Here is a 17,793-nt window from a genome sequence, read left to right on the forward strand (position 1 = left end):
AAATATAAATATAGAAGTTGCCATTATTTAAAATGACAATGGAAATGATGACTTATTGTATAACACAGGATGAGCGATTGTTTGTAAAGAGCTGTGTGCTAACACACAGTCAACACACTGTCTCCACACACTTGACTGGAGGACCTTTCACCCCACCAAGCCCCCACCATCTTTCACTCCTCGAGAGTAAACATAAGAGTGGAGTCTGGTCTCGCTTTTTCCACTCTGACCCTCAAATGAAAGAGCTCATTCTCTGCTTCTTCACTCCCTCACCCCCTGTCACATCGGCCTTCCAGCCAGCCCGTCTGACTCACGTTTGGACAGATAGATGCAAGTCTTTCCATTTTCTTTCTTTTTCATACGAGACGCTTAAGCTCCTGGAGACAAGGCTGAAATTACACAAAAAACTCCTATCATCAGTCAGAAAGCTCATAAGGATTCGTGCTGCATTCATTTTGAAATCAAAAGGGCTGCTTCATTTGCAGCGGGACATCACTGCTGCACACATATGACTCATAAGTTGCAAATCCACTTCGAGCACATGCAGTTTGAGCAGAACATAAATGACAGCAGAGGGAAGACGGAACTTAACAGGTGAGAAAAACAAAAACAAAAACAGACAAGCCAAGTAAAAACACAGAAGAAGCCCAGAACAGATACATTCTGGTCTATGCTGGAAAGCCATAATGACACATGAATAATGTATTACTCAATTAAAGGGGAACTCCCACATGTAGGCCACATAGGCACCATAAATACTCATAGAAACATACTGCTCGCTCTCTATTACGCTCTTTCTTATTTTCTGACACATATGCGCTATTACAATGATGGATGCTCATATTAATCATGAGCATATATGCAAATGATTCAGCGGAGGCAAAAGCTCACAACGTGAGACTGGTCTAAACATTTCCTTTCAGCGAGCACTGATAACCCCTAATAATATGGTCAACCTGTAAGCACTGCAGCCCAACCCACCTACTGTTCAAATCCTTTGTTTGCAAGAGACTGCCAATCAGAAGACAGTCAGAAATAGATAGGTCCTGAAATGTGTTGCTCAGGGGTGGATGTAGAGAGAGAGACTGCACTGAAGCCCAGTACAAGACGACACGACTTTAGTCTGAACTGTGAATCACGCAAAGCTACACAAGCAAAGTCCAAGAATAAAAATATGATGTTGCAAAGTGCCTCCTTTTTCTCTTTATGCAAATGCAACAAAAAGGTACAGGTACAATTTCACAACCGTGCAAAAACAACAACAACAACAAAAACTATGCAAAGAAGCTACAACATTATATCTATGCAGCCAACAAATCTGTGCTGTTATTGCTGTATGAGAGATCCATGCAAACCAATGCAGAAGTAGTTACAATGACACAATAGTGTTGTGCCTTGATCAGAGGTCATATGTTGCGGTTTCACAAAAACTCACGTCACACGCGCCGAAGAGCATGAGCACCTTCCTGTTCACCATCTCACACAGTTGTTTGGAACTTCACCCCACCTCACCTAGTGAGCTCATTCAGGAGGAATCAGGAGATTTCTGACTCACAGAGAGAATAGCAGGGAGTCCACTCCATCTCTCATTATCTGCTGACTGTTTGTCAGACTATCTTCAGCCAGAGAAGAATACCTGTGCTCCCTTTGAAGTCAGAGCCCAAGTACAGTAAATTATCATTGTGCTAGCAATACACCACCAGGCCCTTAGGACAGCTGCTGGCTGTTCCACTGAAAGTGCATTACCCGTCATTCCAGTTGTTTGGTATCGTTCACATAGGCTAAACAACAACTGAAAATGGCTCACTGTAGCGATATCCTGAGTTTATCTTCCACCTCACTAAGAAAGAGGGGATATGGCTGAGTTTATGTAGGTCTAAAACAATAGAGAGTGGAAGAAAGAGAGGGAGAGAGCAGTGCAGCAACTCAGATTAAATAGCCAACACTCCTTTAAAAGGAAGAGAAGGTAGCCTTTGGGCTCCAGACAAGCCTGCACTTGTAAAATGTAGCGAGAGAAAGATGACAAGTGCAGTGCACCTCTAGTCTAACAGAGCGTAACAGGAAGTGGCAGAGCCTGCTTCACATGGGGCCTCTGGGGTGCAGCGGCTGACTGGGAACAAGTCACAGTCTCTAAAACCGCCAGCTCCAATGCCCTTACCACACAGGCAGAGTCAAATAATGGGCAATAAGCATCATCAAAATTTAGGGTGATTCTAAGGTGGCTTTGACTGAGCTCATGATTGGTGACTTTAAAAAAAAGCCTGGATAAACTGCCCTGACAACTTGTTTAAAAGCAACCGTTTTTCTTTGAGGACTAATTACTAACTTACAGCTTACTGGCATACACAGCCCACACTACCCTAGCATCCTCTGTCTAGGGTAGCATGAGATACTGAAGCTGTACTAGATGCACCACTAGATGTACAGTAATTATAGTTTCCTGTGAGCACAGGAAACTGTTGCCTGTTTTGCACAGGCAATGCACTTGGTGAGAGAAAAAACATCACCACTGGCAATCAATTACATACAGACACTAATTATTGAACTTTGTCTGCATTGAGACCCCCAGTCTATAGGCCGATCTGATAAGTGAGTTATATAGAAACAGGAAGCAAAGGGGGAGGGGGGAAAAACTGGGAGGGATAAGACAGATGCTACTTTTCATGTTGTGGGAAAAAAGTGTCGACAAATAAATGAGAGGAAAACAGAGGAATTGATCTGGTAGTGGTTTCCTAAGCCTCTATAATGTGCTGAGAGTATTTTTTGTATGTGTGTGTATACTTGCATCACAGGCTGGATATAATAAAAACATTTATGAGGTAAAATACACACAGGTTCACACTGTATAGCTGTAACAACCAGATTACCCATATGATACATTTCATAAAGATACTATTTCAAAGAAGATAAGAAAAAAATACATAAAAATTCTCAAGGTCACAAGCTATAAACTTCCCACTGACTAGCTCAATACAAAGCATAACTCCATTTGAGAATATTAAAGTGATTTGTAGTTTGGGCTAAACCGAAACTGAGGACAGTCGTATAAAATTTCGATGGCTTTGCCAAAAAATACACAAAGACAAGTTTGCTACCTTAAGTTTTTTTTTCTTTTCTTTTTTCTTTCCCCTGTTACTCCCATGCCTTTGTTAAACAAGTTCACAAAATAAACCTGTGGCTATCCCAGTGCTAATGAAAATGGCCAAAATGTTGAATAAAATCGTCTGCAGATGGGCTTTGATCGCACAGGACGAGATGTCGTGCAGTGAGCCGAGTACAGCATTCCTGTATGCGGACGCTATCGTCTGCCGCTCTGGCTGTATGGGGGGGAAGCCAGCGCCAACAAATAGCCAAAAACCACTCAAACTATAGCACTGAAACCCGTAAAAGTCCAAAAGCGTGATAATGTTCACAAGCATGTGAACATTATGAATGGTGTACTTACCCGTAAATACAGAGAAACCGACAGGCGAGACGTCTAAGAGGTTTCCTGTTCGAAGTTGCCGTGTGTCAGTGGGAAGAAAAAAAATAACATTGTACGCGGAAGTACACATAAAAAAAACTGAGTGATTAACCGCGAGGGGGGGAAGTTACAGTGTACCGCTTCGAAATTATCGAGTACGCAATAAATAAAAGTGGCAATATTATAACTTTTTGTCAATTTACGTGTGTTTTAAGGTTTGAATGTTATATAAAAACGTAACAGTAACCCCTACAAACGGCTTGTTTCCGCACTGTGTTACACAGTAACCTGTCCCCATTAAGAACCTACTCTCTGCAACACAAGAGAATTTTATTAGCACGGTGTATATTTGTGTAAACACGAATTCGCTTACTACCATTTAGAAATATCTAGACGAGATACCCAAAAAGTGTTATTAACACAATACAAAATGAAACCCTTCCTCTGTCTATTGTTTACTTAGCCAGTCCGCTACTTACATGAAACCTGTTAAACCCATTCGTCTTCAGTTTTCTTTTATAATTAATGTTGCAGCAAAAACAAAACAGTTTTTTCTTTCTAAAAATGTGTATTATGTTCTGAACAAAGACCGACAGTGTAAAGCATAAATTATTGATATGTAGGATGGTGTCAATCTCTGTATCTGCTTAGAAAAAAATTATCTTCACTACTGCGAAGCTAAGAAATCAGAAATGTCTGAAGGAACTATGTCTGCGGGAAATTAAGTATTAATATGAATTATTTATATTTTACAGGCTTGAACTCTCAAAAAACTTTTCTCCCTGGTTTTCTCGATGCTTCACTTATTTTCCAGCCTTCTGGCGCCGCACTGTGGAGAAATATGATAACGACCAGGCTGCAAATCTACACCTAACGATATATGTGTGTGTGTGTGTGTGTGTGTGTGTGTGTGTGTGTGTGTGTGTGTGTGTGTGTGTGTGTGTATTGACTGACTGAATGAATATTTAAGTATTTATTTTTGCTCTACATTGAGATTTTTTGACCCTGAGATAAAAAGGGCAAACGTTCCAAATACATCTAGCAATAAAGATTTAGAAGATTTGTTTTTTTTTCTTACATTAAGGCAACTGTTTCTTGTAACATGAGTAAAGTGTTTACATATACAAATATAATGTCTGATTAATATGCACTGTGTTACATAAATAAAAAAAATGTAGCAAAATAAACCCTTAAATGTGTATTTGGGAATTTTTTGTGTCACTAGTCTGAAAGAACATATTGTAGATGCAAACAATGTCTCCAAATTGACCTCTAAATCATTAATACATGTCTCTACCTGTACTGTGTCAGCTTATAAATTCTCTTTGACCTTTAAATCTTTTTCCAGGTTGACAAACTTCTTTGAAAATTAATTTAATCTCTCCCTGGATTAACGTAGAAAAGTAGTGAGGCCTAAGCGCTTGGTGACAAATGATGTACACATGACGTGGATGCCACATATACATTAAATGATCTGAACTTTAATGATGATGTTACTATTTTCTGTTGCACACCTTTCTAAAAGACTCACCCTCTATGTCTGCAGCCCCACTCCTTGTGTATTTGTCAAACAAATTTAGTTACAGTTGATAATGACAATTGCAAATGTTTTGTCTAGTGAGTACCAGTGATCATCACAAGCACAGTGACGTTTCTTGTTTGATAGTGAGGTGTTTTTTCTTTAAAATATTTTTCACATGCTGACTGAGCTTAAGTGCGAGTAATAAATTCCTCTCTGTAATACTAAGAGGTTCATTGAAAGTGCCTCAGTATGATTTGTGCTATTACGCAATGCTTTATAAATTCCCCCTTTTTTTGTAGATGGCAAACAAACAGTTTTAAAATTTTACATTCCCTGAATGGAATATGTTTCCTATCATTAAGTGGCATATATAAAACATCCTAACAATCATCTTAAAACATTAAAATATACATCAAAATGGTGATAACAACTTCTGCATGTGTAATTGTAATGTCTCATTTGTCTGCATTTTGCCAGCTTGTAAAAGCCAATCTAAAAGAAAAGCAGGTAAACAATTAGTTAAACACAACAGAAAGTAACAGAAAGTTTGGGCAGAGATCTCTAAATGTAAACAAGATTTAATTATTTATAGGAAAAGAAAAGTTCAGATTAAATTGGCATGGTGTGCAATTACTGTGCTTTTTCAGTTTAAGAGACACTTTTCATGGACTTTTCACCAATGCATAAAAAAATCAAATCATTATTGGTGTCAATATAATATAATATAATATAATATAATATAATATAATATAATATAATATAATATTTCTTTTCACTGACCTGAATTCCACAGATTGTGTCAGAATTGTGATGTATGAAGCACCGTATTTTTTAAATCTTTTCAACAACACAGTCAACAGTCCGCTATCCAGAATAATATTTATTGCTTTTGAAGATATTACTCTTTTTCTTCTTTTTGCACTTTCCATTTTTCCTCTTTACAGTAAAACAAAGAAAGATGACAGGTAAAACCACTGCACTGTCATTTCTGGATGTGTACACACATACACACACACACACGAGGAAATAGTATTTACAGCTGTTAGTGTTCTTCCTGTGGAGGTGACTGGAGGCCTTTCCTGGAGCAACTCAACAAACATAGAGTTTTACATTAACTTTACAATAGAGCTTTCACAAATAATCGGTATACTGCCACTGTTTGACAAACCATCGGCATAAAGGCTATGAAACTGTACAATATGATTCACTGTTCACTCCACGCTGAGAAACAGGGCTGTAGAAAGGATGTTGGTCATAAGATCTGGGGAGAGGAAAGGTACAGTTTTTTTTGTAAGTATTCCCTCCCACCACTGTTTAGTGTCCTCAAGCAAAACAAATTGCTCTGCTGCTGGCATGGACAAAAAGAATCGATTGAAAAATAATCAAAACAGATTTTGGGGGGAGGATTTAAAGAAGAAAATGCAAAGACCAATATTATTCACATTAGATTAATTACAGTACAGGAACATTGGGTGAATGCTAACTAGAAAAATAAGTCTGCCGGCATGTTTTTGAACCCAAAGGGTTTGTACACTGGGCATCTGGCAAGAACAAAATGACCAAAGGGCACAATTAACTGGGGTTGAGGAAATCAGAGACAAATCCCAACGTGAGCTCAGTCCTCAACATTAAAAAAAAGTCTTCAGAGTGCAGATCTTCTGCCATTAATAATTTCAATTTTGATACACCTAAGCTTATAATTTTCCAACATGTTTAAATACTGAATAAAATCACAACAATACAGCTAAATCTTATCATAGTGAATTATAATTAAATGTCATGTACACCATATTAAAATATATACAGAAATATTCATACAAATTCTAGATTGGTCCAGCTCCTTCCTGCTCTCTTTTTCTTTCCTGTTAGAAAATGTGCACCAAGACAAAGTAAATACGCACAGACCGTCACAGTTAGCACTATTGAACAGATGGATTGTTAACATTTAAATTAACCCACAATAAACAATATATATATTTTAAAAAACAGTGCAAAATGAACTCAGGGCAGTAGCTTCACTCACACACTTGCAGTTCTTTGAAAACGACATTGAGTGAAAGGACCACTAGGTGGCAGTATTTGACCATGTCTTAAAAGCCACAGTAATTATTTATAGTCTAAATCTGTAGAATTACAGGACAAATCTGTAAAATTGGATCGATCTGAGCATCATTTGTTGTTCTGTTAGTTTAGGGATGTTGTTTGTTAATGTTTGTCAAGGCAGGAATTGCTGTGTTGTAATTTCCCACCTCGATGCCTTCTTTCGTAGCTCAGCTGCAGACAGCAAATTGTAGACTAATGCTGGCAATGCATAAAGCAAATCTACAAACCATTTGGTGCGAGAGATCAAAATAAAAAGGACGAGACAGCCGACACTCTAAAAACTGTACACCCCATATATTCTAAGATGAATGAATCAGTAGTGTAATGGACTGCTGGCAAGCTCAAAACTTGCACAGCAAACAGGAAAACTGCAGTTTTAGAAGTAAAAGAAGTTAACTGCCATTCCTGGAAAAGGGCTGGAAAAGATCTGATGATTTAAAGTGGAAAATTCATCTCAGAGAAACAAAAGGAGAGAAAAAGAGAGTTATCAGACCATAGACTGGCAAGATGGAGGACACATCAGAAAATGTCTTAGCTGTGTATCAGTTTGAGAGTCTCTGTCTCCCTGTGTCTTTCATGCAGAGCCATGGAAGGTGAGAGTGACCTAGGCAGGGATGGGGGAGGAGGAGTAATGGGCATCAGGCTCTTCAGTGGATGTGGGGACACTGGTGGAGGAAGAGAGGAGATGGGAGGCAACACGCTTCCTTTCTTCCCATCTAACACAAGCTGTGATCGGTTCGCATGGCTGGATTCCTTCCGAATGCCAAATTCATGCTCATTTTCATTGTCCGAGCTGCAGTCGCTCAGATCTGTTATCTCCAGGTCTGAGTCTGACTCTGGGTCCTGCTTCACCCCTCCTCTTCTCTCTGTGGGGCTCTGCTGGTCTGTCCCAGTCCCAGCTCCTAAGCTGACCGCTCCCAGGCCCAAGGTCAAGCCGAGACCCGGAGGATTGGGCTCCACCCTTTCTCCCAGTGTCGCCCCGCTGCCAATGTCTGTCCGACCCATCGACAGGCTGCCCTGGTACGGCGGCAGGCAGAGTCTGGCCGGCTGACCACCCGCTGTGCCATTTGTCCCGCCAGTTTGCCCCGCTGCTCCCCTCTCACCCCCACCTGCCTCTCCAGGCGGGAGCAGGGAGGAGAAGGGGTGAGGCAGCTGTGAAAGGCTGCTCTGCAAGGGGTTGGGGTAAAACTGGGAGGGGTAGAGGGAGCCAGGGGGCAGTTTTGGGCAGTTGTTGAGAGAGAAGGCCCCTGGGAGGTAGGGATTGAAGCCCCAGGGGTAGTCAAAGGGTGGGTTGCGAGGGTACGGGCCCAGCAGGGACGGGGGTTTTGAATAGCACGGTGCACCTAGGACAGAGAAAATCCAGAGATGGAGGTTAGCTCTCAGAAGGGGCAAAGGTTTCCTGACATACAACATCCAAGAATGTTCACTAATTTATAGTCAGTGGTATTAGCAATTCTAATCAGGAGCCACAGGGGCTAATTCTGGCACGGCTGCTTTCAACACAAAACCTGATGGTTCATTTATGCATGCCGGTACTGTGTAGTACACCCACTTCACACCGCTGCAAACCAGATGTGAACACAAAGATTCTCCACTGCAGTGAAAAACAATTAAGAAGAGTTCCCGTCTTCCAAACGGCTTATCATTTCCTTGTATATTTAAAAGAAAAGAAATATGTGAAGTGACTCTGCTTCTGTTTTGATTGCGCATCATTGCGGTGAAACCAGTCACACTGTTGAAAATTCTCACTGAGAAATAATGTCGACATTTGTCCCCGCAATGCTCTGACATGTCATGATATCATTTCAAATTAAGCAAAAAACACTTATGGTGCAGCAAATTGCGTTGCGTATTTGAATTCAATCACTTGAAAACAGAACGAGGGGGCAAATTTGAGGTGATGCAGGAATGCAATTTTAATGAACAAACAAACGCATTGCCTCTCAACCTAGTCTACTTCCTTCCAAATGACAACCGACTCAAAGATTCTCTCTCTGCTGCACCCTCCACCTCTCTCCCAGCCGTTCTCACTCTCTTTTTCTCTTTCACTCTGTTATTTACTATGCAGGGCTAATTTGACAGTGGTGAAGTCTCTGCGTGCTGGGCCAGGAGTAGCTGGCAGACACATGAATATTGAATCAGTCAGGCAGGCCTCACTTGCTTATGAAAACACAGTAATGGGCGCCCACAGGCCACAAACTGAAGCCTGCACCCTCAATTAGGGCCTTCCTGCCTGGGAAGGGATTAGGACAGCGGGGACACATGGGAGGGAGAGGAGGGTGAGAAGGGAAGAAGGGGGGAATAGGACCTGAGGACAAACAGAATAGGGAGGAGGGAGAGGGTGCCGGTTCTGGGATGAGAATTGCATCTGTGTGTGAGTGAGTCTGTTTACACACTACCTCTCGAGCTCTGCAGATTCGTATACCTTCTTATGCGTGTGCAGAGATTGCAAATGAAATGCATTTGTGCATGCGTGCCATCAGTCAAGCAAACAATGACACTTCCGTGCTGTGTTTGGTTGAACTCACTTTCTGAGATAGAAGGGGACAAATGTGAACAGTTGCGCTGAAAAAGTGGATGATTTCTCCAGCCCTCGACTTGTGTCTCACTACAGCTGACATGCATAATTCACCAGCTAACCTGGGCTTTCTCACCTGGAGCACAGTCTCACTGTAGACTGCTATGGGACAGCCATCTCTCTTATTTCCTTTAACAATAAATGTTCATGCCTCACTGTATCCTCATTTCTCTCTCTGCTCAACTTACATTGCTACCTTCTCCTCCTCCCTTTGTTTGTACACTGCCAATCATACACTTTATATATATATATATAAGTGTATTTTTCTTCATGCAATAGAGGAAGACCGGCATGTATCTGACCAACTTTGTCATTCTCTCTGCTCACCTGAACTTAGGAAAGGAAATGAGTCCAGTCTCAGTTTGTCCCCTTCAGGTCCTGGTGCTGTGGTCCCCCGATCGAAAAGGGAAGTTCCTCTGCTGGTGTCTGGCAAACGAGGAAACAAGGACTGTATGGCCTGAGCGGCAGAAAGAGACACAAGCAAAGAGTAGAAAAGGAGGTTAGAGATGAGTTTGTACCATGAAATAATAATAATAAAAAAAGCTTGCGTACATATTCCTACAAATCTGCCTTTATGATGCTGCTGCACTTTGCTGGGTAAAGTCATATGTTGACAGCAGCACCCTGCAGAGTGTGATGCAAACAGTGACACAGTCGCAGCAAGGACAGGATAAAAAGGGAAGCCATGGGACTTGGGGTAAAAAAAAAACGGGAGGCAGGAGGACGCACGGGCTCAGAGACTCAAAGGGAGGAAAAGTACAGAGTCAAATGGAGACCAATGATTAAGATTGTGGGCACAAAGGATAAATGAAAAGAAGAAAGAGGGATTGTGGGCCAGCTTGTGTAAAGGGACACAGGACGAATAGCAGTGAGATGTGAGAGAATGACATCCATTTAGAAGTAGGGCAGCTGTGTGCGTGTCAGTGAGTGCGTAGATTTTTTTCTGTCTAAAATTTGCAAAGAAGAGGTAAAATAAGTGGAACAGTTTAATCTTAGGAATCAAGGGGACACGGGGGGATTTCTTTTCCCCCCTAGCGTGATTGCGGATCAGTAGTATCTGTCACCCTGCAGCCCCAAGTTTGAAAGGCGAGACTGTACTCCCAAGCTGCGAGATCTGCGTTGCTTAACAAACCGCATTAATGACCCGCCATTGATCTGATCTGACGCGACCCCTTTGCTTTCTATTTCTTTCATTTTCAATCGATGACAGATGGATACGCCATAGGAGACAGGGATGAGAGAAAGAGGGGATAACGTCTTCTTTTGTTTTAAGGGCAAGTTAAAACCGTCCCCCCTCCACGGTCTCCTTCAGAGCTCGCGTCTCCTTATCCCCATCTTAAGGACGGCACAGACAATTGATGAATGATTCTCTCTTACTGTACTTTCAAGTTACTTGTACTTTCTAGGACATTAGTCATCTAAAATAAAATTATCTGCACACCAGCACTTATACCCAAGTCAAAAAAATAGCCTTCTTCATCAATTTGTGCAGCCACATCTATAATTTAGTGTAGAATCTGAAATGCAGAAATTGATTTTTTTTTCCATTAAAAAGAAAGAAAGAAAAATCTCTAAATATCTTATAAACACAAGTAAAGTCATAACATTATTATTTTTTAACCAAATTAGGACATTTTTGTTCACGCCTCCATCTTTTTTTGTGTTCTGACACATTTTATCTCTGTAAAAATTTTACAATCTCTTAGGGCAAATAATAATCAAACTGTAGTCTATTATGACCCCCATTAGACAGAGTGAATAAAAGATAGCTACGATGAATACCACCATTCTTTTGCAAAAAAGGGGGAATGCACAGCAGGTGCCTGAGAAATATAACAGCTCGAGTTGAATGGTTTTCAGTTACCTGAATTAAATTTTTGTTGATAAAAATTTAAGGAAGCAGAGTGCGGTGTCCTGCTATATTTCATCCTTTTTCTTTGTTTAAAGTTTGGCTTTTTTAAATTCCCTCTGTTTTAAAATGTTAGTTCTTTTTATTACCTGCTATAGAGACACAATTTGAACATACATAGGTATGATTTCTCACATTATTCACACAATTTTCTATTTATATGCTACTAAATCTACTACTTGCATACAGCATATATCCTTTTACCCATCCACCCCCTCTCACAAACCCTCCATCCTACCCTGTGTACCTCTGGGCTGCAGTCTGGTGTGGTGGAGCCCCCGTTGAAATGGTTCTGGGCAAGGAAGAAGGGCGAGCTGGCCATGTCCAGGATGGGGTAGTTCACCAGCACAACCTTACTGAAGTTAAACTTGTAGGTGAAACGCTTCCCTTTGGTTTTGTGCAAAATACGCTTGTTGTAGTAATACCTGCAAAGGAGCGGGAGAGAATATTGATGGAGGGATGGAGTGAAGTGATAAATGAAAAAGGAAGAGGAAAAGGAAAAGAGGTGGGAAGGATTAATATAATACACATCAAGGTTTTGTGTTTCATCACTATAAGTAAAGTATAAACAACTTCAGTGCTGTGAGGCAAGAGCTGTGCTGATTTCCCAGTGTTTTTATTCATCTCCTCCTTTCTCAAATCAATTCATGTCTGGCTGCCTCTATTCAATACAATATGGTTTTGTAAAGTGAATTTTATATTCAGCAATTATCAACCCCCCCCCCCCGCCTCAAAACCCCCCAAAATCTAAATTCGTTTGAACCTCTCACACAGAAATACTACACAAGAAGTAAATGTTCCTTTCATTATGCACAGGACTATTTATCAATTGAAGAAATAATGTGAGCATCACGTTACACTATCAGATGAGCTCGAGACTTTTTTGTTTCCAGAAAATTAGAAATTTGTCGGAATGACACCATTTGACATGACACCAAAAGACATCACCGTTTCCAATAGCAAAGCACATTCACAAAGAGGTGGGACAGCAAGAGAGGTCTCCATGGTAACGACCCCCAGTGTCTCCCGCTGGGCATGTCAGGTCGTCATCGTACCAGTTTCCTTTGCCACCCACAGAGGTGTCACAATGTACAATCTGCCAGGATGCCACGTTGATCGGCAGCAAAGGAAAAACATGGAGCCATCTGGCCCAGGTAAAAGCTGAGTGCTCAGGTGGAGGAGCGTAGGGGGTGGGGGCGAAGTGGGATGCGACAAATTAAAAAAACCTGCAGATGTCTTATTGTGAAATACAAGTTTAAATCTGGTTTCCTTGTGGACTTTTTGGACTCCTTTGTGTGAGTGCAGCCACAGTGAGCGTGCTAAACACAGAATTCATGAGACAACCTCAGCATTAAATAGTGGTGAGCTCATTATGCAGGCACACTATATCAACAAACACAGCAGCGTGTACATATCTGCATGTATCCACACTGGCTGAGCCCAGTGCAATGATGTGTACATGTTTTGCTTTGCGTGGCAATTGTGCCATGGCCCTTAATTGAGCAATTAAGTAAGGCTAATTAAGAAGGCTAATTGTGGCCCCAGCCAATTTATAACAATTAAACTCTGACGACAGTCCCCATTAACGAGAGGCCGAAGGAAAGCAGAGGGAGGGGGTGGGGTAGGGGAACAAGTTGGGTAGTGGGTATTTGCATAAGAAGATTGTGTGTGACTGGCTGGGGGTGTAAACTGCTGAAGGTATGGAGTGTGGCATTGTTTTAATCACCTTCAGCAAGTTCAGTGTCGAGTAGTTTTGCTGTTCTGAAAAAGTCCAATTTCACACTGGGGCTTAATTTTGAAATCCCTATTGAATTTTTTATTTGGCAGCTCAATGGTGAACTTTCCATTAGGATGTCCAGAGATAAGGAGAAATTGAGGGTATTGACGTTCCCCAGGAAAAATCCCACCTTTATCTTTCCATTTTTGCCAACATGGAAAAGAGAGATGTTAAGTGGGGATTAAATCCAACAAGAGTAAACAATTTATGGAAACCGCAGGGTTGTAGCCTGATTTATCTGATGCAAACAGTGCGGTTGCCTGACATTCAACACATCTCGTATGAACACATACCTCAGAGCCCTGCTCAGTTTGTCATAGTTCATGTGAGGTTTGCATTTCCTTATCCCCCACAGTCGGGCCACCTCGTCTGGGTCCTTGATGACAAACTCCCCGTAGTCTCCCTGCCAGGCTATCACCCCTTGGTACTCTTCCTTCTGCAGGAGCTCTAGGATGAAGTGCCACAGCTGGATCTGTCTGGAGCCGGGGCTCGACTCGGGCTTGTAGGCCCACTCTGGGAAGGCGATCCCTGGGCAAAGGGGAGGAGGAAGAAGCAGGGTGAGGTTCATGCCTGTTTGTCCAGTTGCTCACAGGGAGTGTGTGCATGTGTGTGTGTGTGTCTGGGGGGGGGGGGGGGGGGGGGGGGGGGGAGTTCACTGTCTGAATGACTGATGAGTGATGGAGGTGAGGGATGATGTGTTTAATATCACAGCACGTGCCTTGAGCAATGTTAGTCTGAGCTAATGCCCTCTAGCCTCAACAGATTGGTCAGTGGGATGATGACAGCTCACTGGGAGAGATCTGACTGATGCTGCTCAGGTCTGAATTTTAAAAGCCAACTCTATGACCATCAGAGATGAAGTTAAGTAGCTTTTTGACTCAGGCCAAAGTGAATCTGGCACTAACTAGCCTTGTAAATACATTACACATTGAACCAATTACTACCAGAGTCTGAACTTGTTTGGCAAACATGAATGTGTATGGTTAATCTTTTTAAATAGATGAATATTGGGGATGAATTTCAACATGCAATTTTAATAATGAAGTAGCTGCTTCTTAAGTATTTGCTTGTTTTGGCTGTCTGGGTTCACCCGATTTACACATGTGGCTTAGGACTAGATTTAAAGATAAGTTGAAAGATTTTAAATGTTACAAATAAGAACTTTAAGGAGATTTGATGCAGAAAAGCAAGGATGTAATAGTCTCCTGCCTTCATGTCACTAACTTTGATGAGAGTACCGACCTGGCGTCCAGAGGGCGGGCACCGGGGGGAGCAGCAGATCACTGACGCAGTTACAGTCCATGCCTCCACAAAACCTGGAACAAAACAAAAGAGAGAGAAGGCATTAACTTTTATAAATGAAAAACAGAGAATTTTGCAGAGATGTATTTGCTTAAGCCAGTTTCAACTACCCAGCATGTTTATTGCATTTATTACACCAAGTCAGAGTAGAAGAGAGTACATTTTGTTGAAACTGAAGGTATTGCATAAGGGTCTAAAGGCGCAACATGAGTTCAAAATGATACTTTAAATCGATGTGAAATATAGCAAGGTTATGTTTCATATGTCTTTGGTAGAGATCAGGTGTTTGATGGATGTGGCCACCTGAGGCTGTGTCTGATGCAACGTGGTGGACATCCCTATAGTGCATTTATGAACAGGAGGAATTAAATAGACTTTTGAAAACCAACTTGAAAACTGAGCCACATTATACATTAAAACTTGGGTTTTTAAATATATAATAGGACTTGGTTATTTCTTAGTGAAGTTTTAAAAGTATCAAAAAAATCTCATGTACAAAGTTATGTTCGGGGCTATTAGAGGTTAGGTTTAATTGTCTGCCAGATGAGGAAAGTTTCAAAAGGATTTAAAGGGCTATAGTTTTTGGTAAAATGTCTTTCATATCACCTTAGGTATCCTAGGTAAGTCAGGTAAGTACTACAAATAGTGCCAAATTGCATAAAGATTTGAACATACAAGAGTGTCGTTTTATTAGTTGATTGAGTTAGAGCTATTTTAATTGTCGGATGTACTGTTTAGTAGTCACTGCATAGCTGAGTGTGAACAAGCAAAAGCGAGAAAACACTTCACATCTGTACTTGTAATATTAAATTATACCCCCTATAATTATAGTATATGGTTATATAAAACTACACGTTTTTTTTAAAACACACAAAATTGTTGGAATAAAAGTCAGAAATGATGCAGTGAGTCCAGTGAACACGTCCATGTTTAACATCACAAGAAAATAAACTGTCCAAACTATTTAAAAACCTGATTTTGTTTTTACTTCTGTGCATTTTGAAATCTGAAGATTTACAAAAAAACCCCCCAAACTTTTATTTTTTCACCCCATCACATCGCTTCATGCTCTGCATTGAATGTTGAATGATACGTGCACGTGTCAGTGAGGTAGGGTAGGCCTTTTTATAATACAAGAGCTTATGATCATAAGGCCTCCTAAATATATTCATATAGACATCTGCTGATGCGAGAAGATGAGGAGATCTTGGTGTTTCTGTGATGAAGAGGGGAACTCTGAGATGGAATCTAGTTTGGATATCACAGTTTCATCAGGGTTGTTTTACAAAGCTCAGATGGAAGAGATAGCCTGCTGCTACACTGGTATCTTTAATGCTGGCCTCTCTATCTCTCCCTTCACTCTCTGCCTCTATTTAATTATGCTCTGTGAATTTTGGATTTTCCCTCCAGCATTGAAATGAAACGTGAATTATTAAGGTGTGTTTGTATAAATTATTATTGCTAACTCCAGGCATTTCTCACTCTCTCACTCTCTGACTCTTTCTGTCTCACGTTCGCTCTCACCCCGCTTCAAGCCTTTGGATTGTGGCCCCGCTCGCTGTCTCCTCTCTCCCCTCCCCTCCCGCTCTTCATCTTCCTTGTTTTCAGTCTGCTCTCTCTGTCTATGAGTGCAGAGCTGACATTAATTCTATTTATTATAATAATCATTATTATTTTTACTCTTATTGTTCCTTTTCTCTCTTTTTTTTGGTCATTAAACTATCTGGAGACTCTGTCTGCACTCATCCCGTGCGACTCATTTTTAGAAAAGGATCAAATATTTTGATTAGACCGTTTACCAGTAGGATATCAAAATACACCCCGCTGTTCACATGTTTGGAGATTTTTGAAAACATTTAAAACTGTCATCTTTCCATGAAAATGTTGACCTCATCTGACAGGAAGGCCGTTGCGAAGATTGGTCTTTACAAAATGAGATATACGTTGTGTTGGAGGTAGCAATCCATAACTTTCCTCTTCCCCGTGGGCTACAGGTCATCAATACTGCATCATCTCTTTCATTTGCCGTATTCTCATGGTCCACGGCATGTATAAGCTCATCTCCTCTGCGGAAAACATATATGTGAGCTCCTGTCTTTCACAGTCTTTCCAACTTCCTCTCATACCACCTACGCATTACCTCAAATCTATACTCTTCCTTCCCTTTTCATATCCAACAGCATATCTATACAGGTGACTCCTCCTTTCCTCTTTCCCACCTCCTTTCTATTCACACACCTATCCACTGTCTTCTCCCCCGCCCTCCCTTCCACTCCACCCTTCTCCCTCTCTTCTGCTCTGTGTGTTTTGCTTCGGCGCAGTAATTTTCCGTTTGATTTCGGAGGTAATGCATTTTTTACAAATCAAAGAGGAAGCCAGGCTACCCCCCCCCCCCTTCTCCTCCTCCTCCCCTCACTCTCTCCCTTTCTCTCTCTCTCCCTCCCTCCCACCTCTTCTTCTTTCCCTCCCTGCCCAGTCTCCCGTTCTCGCCCCCCCCCCTCGGCCCCCCAGGCCAGAGAGGAGATAAAGGAGCCCCCATCATTTCCTTGTTAGTTTTGATTTGGGCAGCACAGGGCTTTCAAGTTCCCCCCATCACCCCCAGAAACATTATAACTAGCAGCCCAGGGAATACTGCTCCTCATACGCACACACTCGAACACACACATGCATGCACAGACTGTCAGATACAGACACTCACAGATTGTAAGGGATTGTGCATGCACAGTAAACACAGTCTCAAGCAGATATGGCACAAATACGCAGGCATTCAGGTAGCCGTCGCACACACACTGTACGACGCAGCACACAAAGTAAGACATGGAGCCCATAGATATTGACTGAATCAATATCGGCACACTAACACAGATCTCACCGAGCTGAAAAAGAGAATGCACTTTGTTTACTAAAGATTCTGGTTTACTGATAGAGAGATGTGGGCAGAAAAAACACTGCTTTATTTGGACAAAGAGACACAGAGTCCAAACAAAGGACCCCTCTCCCACAAAAGGTCACCTGTGAAACCCAGCGTGGATGATGGATCACACGGCTACCGGTGACAATAGTAAGCACACTCAATAGATTCACTAAGTTACTTCACACAATCACATCTTCACAAAAACACCTCAGCTGTGTTCCTACA

At 41.5% G+C, this 17,793-nt stretch overlaps 2 protein-coding genes across 9 annotated transcripts in view; both read right to left on the minus strand.

Annotated features, from left to right (window-relative positions):
• The window catches only part of arhgef1 (Rho guanine nucleotide exchange factor (GEF) 1), a 42,949-nt gene extending 39,262 nt beyond the window's left edge, over positions 1–3,687 (minus strand). For 6 of the 7 annotated variants that reach the window (XM_085366416.1, XM_085366420.1, XM_085366419.1 and 3 more), the window contains exon 1: positions 3,446–3,686. The gene's annotated coding sequence lies outside the window, so the exon portion shown is untranslated. Of the gene's footprint in view, positions 1–3,445 lie in introns of all 7 variants that reach the window. The other variant, XM_085366421.1, reaches the window with a different exon arrangement.
• A 3,932-nt stretch (positions 3,688–7,619) lies between these two features.
• erfl1 (Ets2 repressor factor like 1) lies at positions 7,620–14,655 on the minus strand. Of its 2 annotated transcripts, none has more exons than XM_085365416.1 (5): positions 14,595–14,655; positions 13,646–13,880; positions 11,823–12,000; positions 9,994–10,123; positions 7,620–8,431 (listed from the first exon to the last, which is right to left on the minus strand). In XM_085365416.1, exons 1-5 carry the CDS (start codon positions 14,653–14,655, stop codon positions 7,620–7,622), a joined length of 1,416 nt encoding a protein of 471 aa, XP_085221542.1. The 2 variants fall into 2 exon arrangements, with proteins under 2 accessions (XP_085221542.1, XP_085221541.1); XM_085365415.1 differs by having other exon boundaries at positions 11,814–12,000.
• Positions 14,656–17,793: the final 3,138 nt, after the last annotated feature.

This window comes from Diplotaxodon limnothrissa, linkage group LG11 (genome assembly GCF_057381915.1).
Source record: "Diplotaxodon limnothrissa isolate DT_005_m linkage group LG11, D_limnothrissa_male_GT1.1, whole genome shotgun sequence".
Taxonomy (NCBI): Eukaryota; Metazoa; Chordata; class Actinopteri; order Cichliformes; family Cichlidae; genus Diplotaxodon; species Diplotaxodon limnothrissa.

Coding starts and splice junctions, on each gene's coding strand:
- erfl1 (XM_085365415.1), bottom strand. CDS start 14,655: ATGGACTGTAACTGCGTCAGTGATCTGCTGCTCCCCCCGGTGCCCGCC. Junction 12,001..13,645: donor AAACTGAGCAGGGCTCTGAG/GTATGTGTTCAT, acceptor GCTCCTTTGCAG/GTATTACTACAACAAGCGTA. Junction 8,432..9,993: donor ATTTCCTTTCCTAAGTTCAG/GTGAGCAGAGAG, acceptor TCTCTGTCCTAG/GTGCACCGTGCTATTCAAAA.